The 10,852-nt window shown below is 43.0% G+C and overlaps 1 protein-coding gene across 1 annotated transcript; it reads left to right on the forward strand.

Annotated features, from left to right (window-relative positions):
• The first annotated feature begins 1,521 nt into the window (after window positions 1–1,521).
• Window positions 1,522–9,453, forward strand: SLC35E1 (solute carrier family 35 member E1). The gene is made up of 6 exons (XM_083811319.1): window positions 1,522–1,978; window positions 2,827–2,897; window positions 3,272–3,409; window positions 4,164–4,289; window positions 4,758–5,003; window positions 5,466–9,453. The coding sequence occupies exons 1-6, from the start codon at window positions 1,579–1,581 to the stop codon at window positions 5,697–5,699; spliced, it is 1,215 nt and encodes a 404-aa protein (XP_083667445.1). The 5' UTR covers window positions 1,522–1,578; the 3' UTR covers window positions 5,700–9,453.
• The last annotated feature ends 1,399 nt before the right edge of the window (window positions 9,454–10,852 follow it).

The raw sequence follows: 10,852 nt of genomic DNA on the forward strand, positions 1-10,852 counted from the left end.
ATTTGACCGGTATTGAAATGTGTGGGTGTCTCAGAAACGTTACTGATGTCTGTTTGCTTCCATTTCTTTAATCTGAGGTCTGCGTGAAATCTCCTAACCTGAAAAACTGGTTACCAAAAAATGTTTCCAAGTATATTTTCAGTTTACTTCCATTTTATCCTTCTACAGTTGATGAGGTCAGGCAGTGTGTTGTAGAGTTGCAGAAAGTTATCGTGCAACTCAGAAAGGTAGATTTGATGGTAGAGGGCTAAAAAGATGGTCATTTTGCAAAATGCTTATTTTGTTTTATATTTAAAAAGAAAAAAAATGTTGTACATCTTACTCTACTCCCCTCCCCAGCCCCTTCTCCCTCTTTCCTTGAATGGTCTTATTTAGGAACAGGGTCTGTGCTCTTTTGAGGCCTTTGAATATGGGGCAAATTTCAGGAAATGACAAAGCACACTTTATAAAAAAAAAAAAATCTTTTTTTCTGTTGCTTACATTTCTGCTGCAACCGATGGTCCACAAGGGCCACGCTCAGTCAAGTGATGCCATAAGTTCATCACTGCCCTCAAATTACTTACGGCTCTCGGCAGCAAACTGACCATGCTGATGCTCACTTTGCTTGAGGGAGCTTCAGGTATTGGACCCAGCCCTTTCCCTAGTGGTACAAAATCGCTAGAGAAATTCACTCACAATGCGAGCTTTAAATCTTGTTACATACCTAGTTTGTTTCTGCTGTAAGGGTCAACTCACTTGGATATAATCCAGGCTGAGATGAGGCTTGACAATCTTTATTTCAGCATGCTAGTATAACCAGTTCTGTGAGCTCCAAAAAAATGTGAATAAGTTTACAAGGTGATTTTTTTGTCAATTTTGTAAACAAGTTCAAATGAAGTTTACCATGTGCGTATCTGCTGTGTACTCTCATTTTTGCATGAACTCAGTTTCTCTACTACTGGATTCTCTGACCTGCTTTACAGGCTTTATTCTTCTAGTCCTAAAATCTTAAATTAATAAGACTCTCATCTCTTCTCAGTGAATGACGTGAAATGGCTCATCCCCCAATCTTTTGGGAACCGCCATTCCCTAAAGTGCATGTTTTTAGAGGTACATTAACAGTGTAGAAATGTCTTTTGGAGGAGTGCATGGATGACATGGGGTGTAGAACCCCCTCCTGCTTGACAGGTACTCATCTCTCTTTTAATCTACCCACCATTACACCTTCCTTGAGTTACTTTTCAAGCTCCCGTGCCTCTGAGGACGTGACTTTCCCTCAGTCCCAGCACCCTCACAGCGCCCTGCCCGCACTTCTGCATTCCCCAGGCGCTTTCCAGCACCGCCTGCAGCCCTGCCACCCCCCCGTCGCGCCACAAACCACCTCAGAGCACACAACCGGGGCCGTTTTTTGTCCTCCCCCCTCCTCTCCCGGGCTACTTCAACCCGAGCCGAGGGGGCTGAGGGGGGTTACGGGAGGCGCCGCGCGGCCCCTGCCGGCCCCCGTAGGCGCTGAGGCGGTGGCGGCGGCCGGGCCCGCCCCGGGAAGCGACGCGTTGGCGGCGGTGACGTCTCGGCAGCGGCCGGGCGGAGCACGGAGCCATGGCGGCGGCCCCGCTGGCGGCCCCGGGCGGCTCCGGGCCGGCTTCGGCGACGGCTGGGGGAGGCCGAGGAGGCCGCGGGCCGGCCCTGCGTGAGGGAGCCCGGGTGTCGGCGCTGTGCCTGGCTTGGTACGGGCTGAGCGCCGGCGGGAACGTGGTGAACAAGCTGCTCCTCGGCGGCTTCCCCCGGCCCGTCACCGTCTCCCTCTTCCACATCCTGGGGCTCTGCGGCCTCCTGCCGCCGCTGCTGAGGGCCTGGCGGGTGCCGCCGGCCGGCCCGGCCCAGCTGCCGCCCCGCGCCTACCCCCGCTACATCCTGCCGCTCGCCTTCGGCAAGTATTTCGCCTCCGTCTCGGCCCACGTCTCGCTCTGGAGGGTGCCGGTCTCCTACGCGCACACAGGTGGGGGCCTGGGGGTGTGTGGAGGGGGCTCTGGGCCCGGGGTCCCCTGTGGGGGCTTCTTTGGGTGGCCCCGGGGGGGGTCGTGGGTGCCCGGTGGGGTGTCCTGGGGGTGCTCGTCGTGGTGCCCCGGGGGGTGATGTGAGGCCTGGTGGGCGCTCGGAGGGTGCTGGTCCCTTCTGTGTGCTTGTACCGGTACCTGCTTGGCGACCTGAAGCCCGGAACAGGCTCCTGTCGGTGTCCCACATAGCGACATGAATCATAAAATGGTTTGGGTTGGAAGAAACCTAAGAGCTCGCCCAGCTCCAACCCTCCTGCCACAGGCACGGACGCCACCCACCAGATCAGGGTGCTCCAACCTAATTCTGAACGCCTCCAGGGGTGGGGCATCCACAGCCTCTCTGGGCAACCTGTGCCAGTGCCTCACCACCCTCTGAGCGAAGAAAAACCTTGTACGTACTCACACGAGGGTCTGGTGCGGCGTTATAGGGCCTGGTGTGTGTTTGTGGCTGCCCAGCATGGGGTCCTGGTCCCCCATGCATGCTCACACTGGTGAGGGACCCAGAGCCTCGAGTGTGCTCAGGTGGGTGCCCGCTGCAGCGTCCCCTGCCCCAGCGTGTGCTCGTACAGGTGCCTGCTGCGATGTCCCCGAGCACCACAAAGGACTGTCCCATATTTGTACGGCTGCCCAGAGCAGTGGTAGGGCTGACCCCATGTGGGCTGAGGTTCTGGCTGTGGTGGGACCAGAGCTGAGCCCCTGCTCCATCCCCAGCGCTCGCCCTCTGCTGACGGTCTGTAATGGAGCTGGCCCAAGCTTCGCATCCCCACCGAAATTTTCTTTCCATTCTCAGTAAAAGCGACGATGCCAATATGGGTGGTTCTTCTTTCACGGATCATAATGAAGGAAAAGCAGACGACGAAGGTGCGGACAGGTTTGCTGAGGTTTCTTCTCTCGCTGTTTTTTGTGGCGTGCTTTGCTGGCTGGGATCAGGAAGGCTTGGCTTTGGTCACTTGGGTGAATGTTGTGGTTGAGATTAGATTACGTGGTTCTTACGCTTTCATTTTCCTTTTAACACATCTAAATATCGAGCAAGGTGATGCTCTCCAGTATACTGGAGTTGTTCTGGCATTTATTGTAGTCACTTAGTTTCCTCAAGCTGCAACAGTATGAAAATTGATCCCTTGTTCTGTTGCTTTATTTTTCTCCTTTCTTCCCCAAATCAGCAGTATGTATAAACTCAGTTAAAATGAAAATTATTAGAAGATGTAAGCTATTCTTTTCTATTCCTTTTTCAGGTATACTTGTCTCTAATCCCCATAATAACTGGGGTCCTGTTGGCCACAGTCACTGAACTTTCCTTTGACATGTGGGGACTCATCAGTGCACTTGCTGCTACTCTATGTTTTTCACTTCAGAATATCTTCTCAAAGAAGGTAATAGCCTTGCTGTTTGTGGTATTGGTCAGTAGTGTCACCCTTCAGAGCAGTAGCATGTATTTTCTGGTACAGATGATGATGATGATGATGACTGTCCTAGAGTAATAGGATGGTTTGGGTTGGAAGGAACCTTGAAGCCCATCTGATTCCACCCCCTGCCATGGGCACGACCCCTTCTGCCAGCCCAGGCTGCCCAAAGCCCCATCCAGCCTGGCCTTGGGTGCTGCCTCTCTGAGCAGCCTGTGCTGCCCTAAATCTGTCCTTTTTTAGTTTAAAACTGTTATCCTTTACTGTTACACACTCCGGTGAAGTCTCTCCCCATCTTTCCTGTAAGCCCTGTCTTCTGACAGTTTGATAGTGCTTAAATGTAACAGTTCATTTGAAATTTTTTACCATACCTTGCTGTATCAAATCGCTTTCCTGTGGTGAATGAGTCAGTGTCAACACTGGGCACTCCTTGAAGTCTTGGAAACAAAGAGAGGAAGTTAAAAGGTGTGTCTTGAACGTGTGTAGTTACAAAATGATTTCTGGTTTGTAGAGCCTTTTAAATGTGTAAGTTCTTAATGCTAAGAGAGTCACCAGTGAAGAAACTGTTGTTTTTCAGAGAGACATCTGTTTTTCTATGGTCTTCCTTATTGGGAATTCATACCATAACAGTATTTACTTATTTTCACAGTGTATCTGTCTGTCTGAGGTTGTTACTATTACATGGCTACTGAATCTCTGCTGATTACATGGTGTTTTTCCTAAGGTGTTAAGAGATTCCCGAATACATCATCTTCGGCTGCTGAACATACTTGGGTGCCATGCTGTGTTCTTCATGATCCCGACATGGGTTTTGGTTGATCTTTCTTCTTTCTTAGTAGAGAACGACTTGGTAAGTGTTATGTTTGGGAAACTGTCTGCAATTAAGACAGGAGGAAAAAAAAATACATCCATACAAAAAAAGTGCACTTAAGTATTTCAGTGTAGTTCCTCATCAGCATGGAAGGAACGGTTGTGAAACACCCACAAACTGTTTCACAAAACAGTATAAGAAACAAGTTTATCATGAGAATTCATGGCAGGGTTAGGAGAGGTAGCTTGTGTGACAGCTTGAATCTCAGGAACCGAGAGCTGGGGACAGGAACAAATGCACCCAGAGTGCATGTTACGTGTGTGGTGAGAGGTGTTTTCTCAGAATCTGTAGTTGCATATTTGGGTGCTTCTTAACCATAGGGAAGTTGCAGATGTTCTTCCTATCGAAAGGCAGGTAAGAAGTGACTCATGTTTTATTTCTGTTACTTTGTCGCTTACCTAAAAGCTGAGATAAACTTTTTTCTTGTAATGTTTGTTTTCCTGACAGAGCACGATGTCTCATTGGTCCTGGACCTTGATGCTACTTATAATCAGTGGATTCTGTAATTTTGCTCAGAATGTCATTGCCTTCAGTATTCTCAACCTGATCAGCCCGCTAAGTTACTCTGTTGCAAATGCCACCAAAAGAATAATGGTCATCACGGTGTCCCTTATAATGCTTCGCAATCCGGTTACTAGCACCAATGTTCTTGGAATGATGACAGCTATCCTAGGGGTCTTCTTATATAACAAGGTAAGGTGTTTATCTGTTTGTTTGTTTATTCAGGAAGCTTACTTGAAATAGTCCGGTAGTTTTGAATTATGTCTGTAAAACAAGTCAGCAGCAGAACAAAAAATTTTATGCATGGCATAAAACTTATTGCGGGGGGGGTTATTGCCAAAGTTAAGTACTGAAGTGCTTGGGTCAGGCCAGGTGCTGTTAGGTGTCTAACAAATTTTGATCTTAATATTTTCTTGAAAAATGAAAATTAGGAAGTAACTCGCTAAAATCTCTTGAGCAGAAGAGAAATGTAATAATTTGGCATATGAGAAGAAGGAGATTTTTATTAGGAGTCACTAGGATTTTAAAATTCCAATAGATATACATAGTGGTGTAATTTTAAAAGTGTGTGTTTTTTTCTGAGGTATGAGGATATGTTAGGTGATAGCCTAGAAAACCATTGTTTCGTTCATTCTTTCCGTCTTTCTTTCTTAGACAAAATACGATGCAAACCAAGAAGCAAAGAAGCAGCTACTTCCAGTTACAACTGGAGACCTTGTGAATTTGGACCGGCATCGAAACACTCCTGAAAAGTCTCAGAACGGACTTACGGCATTTGCACAACATGGAGACTATCAGTATGGGCGAACCAATATCTTAACAGATCACTTCCAGTACAATCGGCAAAACTATCCAACTACCTACAACTTAAATCGTTTTGATATTTAGAGTCCTGGCACACAGGTATAGACTGCGATATCAAAGTGTCCCCAACATTATCAGAAACTTTTAGTACATCCATGAATGTAAAGCCATTTTATTGTACAGGTTTTGCAGAAGGGAAGATGCATGTGTAGTGGAAGTGGTACAGACCTTCAGCTTCTGCCGAGCAGATCTTTAAATGTGAAACAGCTAGATCTGACACTGGAACGAAATGCACAGTGTAGCTCTTGTACAGAGAGTCTGGTGAACTGCAGATACAAAACTTCAGAGCAAAATACCTGGTGTCACTGCTCCTGCTTGGAATCTGTCAATTGAGTATTCTTTTGGCAGCTAAACTCTGGCCAGTACTTTGTTTCCACACTGATAACGTAACCTTTAATTTGTTCTCTATTATGTTTTAATGATGCTTAGGGGAAAATTGTAACTGGGCAGGCTTCTGATTATCAGAATTTGTTGGCTTGGGAGGATTGACGTACGTATATCAGTTGCAGATAAGTAGTCTTGAATTCATCTTGAACAAATATGAAACTTTGTGTGGGTATTAATTACTTCTGTGCCTATACCTTCAGTTTTTGATGACAAACCAGAAGTATTTCTGAAAGAAGAGACAGTAGGAAGATTGATCCCTTCAAGAAGCATATTTCAAGCTTCATATTTAGAGAAACTGTTTTCTCTAATGTCATTATTGTCCCAGTCACTGTAGTTAACAGAGCTTAAGATCCTCATTGTTTTCTGAATAACATAGTCCTGTAACTTCAGACATTGCTCTTCCCTGGCAATACAGAAAACACCTTGACAAATAAAATGTTTGGAATAATACAATTTTTTTTTAACTTGCGTTATACCTCTTATAAAACTCTTGGTTAGAAATTGAAAGGTCTAAGGTGTTTTCTTCTCAGTTTTATGCATAAATTATGCTTCCTTATACGATTCATATATTATGAATGCATGAATTTGAATAATCATCATTCTCAAGAAACAATTAAGTCTATCTTTTTAGCCCCTAATTGTTTTTTTTAAAGTTTCTTAATTACTGCAGTTGGAGCTGCTTTGTGCATTTTGTCTGACTTCTAATTTCAGCTGAAAGAAGTTACACTTTGTATCCTTCTCTGTTCCTGCAACTCCCCTAGCTCAAATAGTAAATTGTTAAGAAAAAGAATATTTAAATCAGCAGTAAATATATAATTATGGTTAATAAAAACTGATTCAGTTAGTATAAATGAACAAAATTCAAGACAAGTTGATTTGGTTGTCATGCATCAGATACTGCATTTGTGCGTGAAAGGAATGAAACCAGTTGAACTTTGGTTTCACTGAATCAGATTATTATTATTATTATTACTTTAGCAAAAAAAAAAAAAAAGGTTTTAGGGGCCTTCTTTCCTTAACAGAAAAGCTGTTGTACAGTGAAATTTTTGATAGCATAAATATTGTGTTTTTACTAGACAGGTATTAGATACCAGTGACAACATTTAGGGTGTGGTGCTGTACACAACACTCCCTCCACCTATTTATTGCTTTAAAAATGACCATTTCCGTGATATGAGATGATGATTTGACTCCTTTCTGGATAATAAAGAATTTATTTTTAAGGGCAAAGTCAACCTGATCTTTTTCTTTTGGCTGACTGTGGAGGTAGTTATGTAGATTGCCTCCCACAATACAGTCCAAAAGAGGAAATGGTCCATCTGAAACTTCAGAGATGGGTTAAATATGCTGCTAATGTCCGTGAGCAGAACTTCTTGACTTGACTGGAGTTTAGTCTGTTCATACTAGGTTAGAACATGGGCTTTTAGTTTATAAAATGTGAATAAATTATTTTCTAACCCCGAATAACAAGGACAAGATTATGAGGAAAAGCATTCTTTCATATGAAATTGTTTTTGCCTATTCCAGTATTAATTTATGTATAATAATTTCTTTTAATACTGTAAAGAGCAACGTGTATTTCTAAGGCTCACTTCCCAATATTTAAGCGCTGTTACAAAAATGTAGAAAGAATCATGTGGACTCTGGATTTGGATTAGATTCTGGCTCTGCACAAGTTTGATTTGAGGATGAAATGTTTAGGCTGAGATTTTTGAGAGGAACTGAAGTTGGTTGACTGCTTTCAGAGGAAGCCAGCTGGAAACTGTTAGACTCCTGCAAATGCTGGTGTTCTTTGTGCCTCAGTTTCCCTACTTTGGAGGGGTTGAAATACCAGAAGACAGTAGCAGTGGGGGCCCCAGGGATGTACAGACGTGCTGTGAGTTCATCTGTAAATTTTCTGGTCTGTCTACCACTGTAATATATTCATACAGCTTGGAACTGTTAGTTGGAATAAAGCTCCACATACTGTATTCACAGATCAGAGATTTCATTAAATATATTCAGATGGCTTGCTCTCTGAAGAACATAACCAGATCTTTTTGAAACTCTTTCAAGAGAGAGCTTGCATGCACGCTTACTGTGGCAGGCCTTTAGCTCAGCTTTTTCTGTCAAGAGTATGGTAGCAGGTGAGGGCTTTCTGTTGAAAATACCTTGTCCCAAGTTCCAGCCTGGGCTCATGGCCTGACTTTGTCTGTGAAACAAAACTATTGTACTTGCAGAGCAGAAAGGGGCTGACCCAAAATAAGGGATATCACACCGGGCCCAGAGTGTGAATCTCTGGGCTTCTTCCCTGGAGCCTGTCTGACAGTGTTCGTGCTCTTGTAGTTCACGTCTGTGGTCAACAGGGATAATTTTGCATGGTACGATGTATAATTAAAACGGTTGAGTGAATCAGTTACAAGAGGTGGTTTTGCTGAGTACCTGAATCCAAGTCCTTAAGCAATATTGCCCACATTCAGGTAAAGGAAGTTTCTGATACTGTTGTAATATATATATATTTTAATCTTGGACTGCTACAAGATTTTGTTTGGCAAGGTGAAGCATTTGTTTTAACATGGTTTGTAAATTAATGACGTATTTATGTACATAGGTCTGTAGAAAGTATGGAAACACTGGAATAAAAAGGGCATATCTAGACAATCGTGTATAACGACCCTGTTATTAAAGTGAAGGGGGTTGGTTTGTTTTTTTTTTACTTGCAGGAAACTTTGGGAGTGCCATACATTAGTAATGGCCACATACGAGAAATCAGATTAATGTTTTGCTAATAAGGGTGTGACACCGGATGTTTACTTAGACTGAAACTAGCATGATTTGGATGCCATAACTAGTGTTAGGACACTAGTTGCTGGTACCCTTAGAAATATTTTGATTTCAATTGTGCATTTCTAACGTATGTAAATACATCACAAAATTGGGAAATTCTTGCCAAATCAGTCCTGGATAGTTTAGAAATACCAGTGTGAAAGAATTAATCTCCCCCCACTATGTGTGGGTTTTCTCTTGATAGCTCCTTATATCATGTGGTGCTCTGAAGATCTCTTAAAAGCATTTCCCTTGCAGAGTGAATTTTAGTACCCAGTAGTGATTAGAGCATCTTTATCATCAGGTAAAATACTTGGGTGATTCATTTTTTAATACCTGAATGTTAAATAAATCAAATTGAGGCAATACTTAGGCTTTGTAGGAGTACACTGATTTGTAAAAAACAAGTGTTGGCAATTTGGGGTCAATTCATGATGATTTCTGAAGCTCAAGACCTTTTCTTTCCAATGTGTGTTCAAAGCCACGTTTTTCTGATGTAGCATTTTGCGGCAGAAGAAACTTCTGCCATGTAGCTATTTGTGGAAAAAGGTGCAATATAAATAAAGGGAAAGTTTTGTTTTTCTAAGGCTTCTGTTTCTGAACCATGTTGTAAGCTGTTAAAGATAATTCGAAAATATGTTTATGGTGATGGTACGATCTGGTAAAGCATTCATTAATCCTGAGATCACAGGTGTACGATAAATCATATTATGTAGATGTGCAAGTGCAAATATGCAGGTGGCAGCCACCACCCATCTTTTTTCTTTGTTTTATGTTAGTAGTCTATAAATTGATGTGAGTATAGGTGGTTTTACCAAGAAAATCCCGTAATTCTTATGATACGAATATTGTTTTCCTCTTCTTATTTCAACTCTGTTCGGTGAAGCTCCAGATGTTACTTAGTTGGATTGCCTGTGATGCAGCCCTCCAGCCTGTGGATCTTGGTACTGAAGCTGGGATCCCTGTATGGGATGATGGGAAGATATTGCATCAGTCTTTCAGGGCCTGGGACTCTTTCTTGCCTAAAATATATTAGGCGTTCAGATGTTTTTTGACGGACGCCTCTGTCAGGTAACTATAGCTTTTGGGGCACTTGGTGGATAAACCATTGCTGCGTGCTGATGAACATGGCAGCCTGGACGGTGACGGCATGGGCTCCGATGTGCAAAGCACTAACATTTTTGCTGGAAGGCATCATTAAGAATTCTGAAAAATTTCTCACTTTTAAATATGAGCTTTAAATAAGATTTAACTATCTTTAAATAAGATTTGAACTTAATCTGGTCTTCTGGGATCAGTGTTAATTTCCAGGACTGCAGGGTGATGTAGAATCATCATCAGACTCTGTATCTGATATTCTTTTTCAGTTGTTACTTGGATACATGACAACACCCACCTTCTTTCTGAGTTTTTATATTCTGTAGATAATATAGTGGGGTCTTCGTGGTATGTCTTGTTAAGAATAAAAAGTTCTACCTTTTTGTGAGGATGTCTGTGAGTGTTATCTATGTGACTGGAAATTCTGAAGTGTAATTTAATACCTGAAATTTAAGAAAGCGAATATAAATCCATGTGAGCACTGAATAAGTGTTAGAATACTCAGGCTTCCTTTTGGCCTTTTACAATTCATCTCTAGTTCTCCTATAAATGGTCTTCAAGCATTTTCTAAAAATTGTGTCAGTAAGCAGAGGGAGCTGAGCAATTCCCACCAAGCCTCGTACCTCTTGACCGGGCTGTGAAGCTGATCAGATCAGCACCTTAATTCTGTAGGGATGCTCAAGCCATCAGATAGTTTTAATCACATTTTGAAAGATAATGGACCATCAGGTGCCAAAGAAAGGATAAGGTAAAGACTAGGAACAACTTGAACGTTTAAGTGTGTAAAGAAATGAAGTCATGTGGAAAGAAACAGTGCTCAGGTGTGAGTTAAACGTCCCTTCATAGGGCAATAAACAGTTGTATTTTTCAGTTGGCTCTGTACTGGG

This window comes from Anser anser (assembly GCF_964211835.1).
Source record: "Anser anser genome assembly, chromosome: 25".
In the NCBI taxonomy this organism is placed as follows: Eukaryota; Metazoa; Chordata; class Aves; order Anseriformes; family Anatidae; genus Anser; species Anser anser.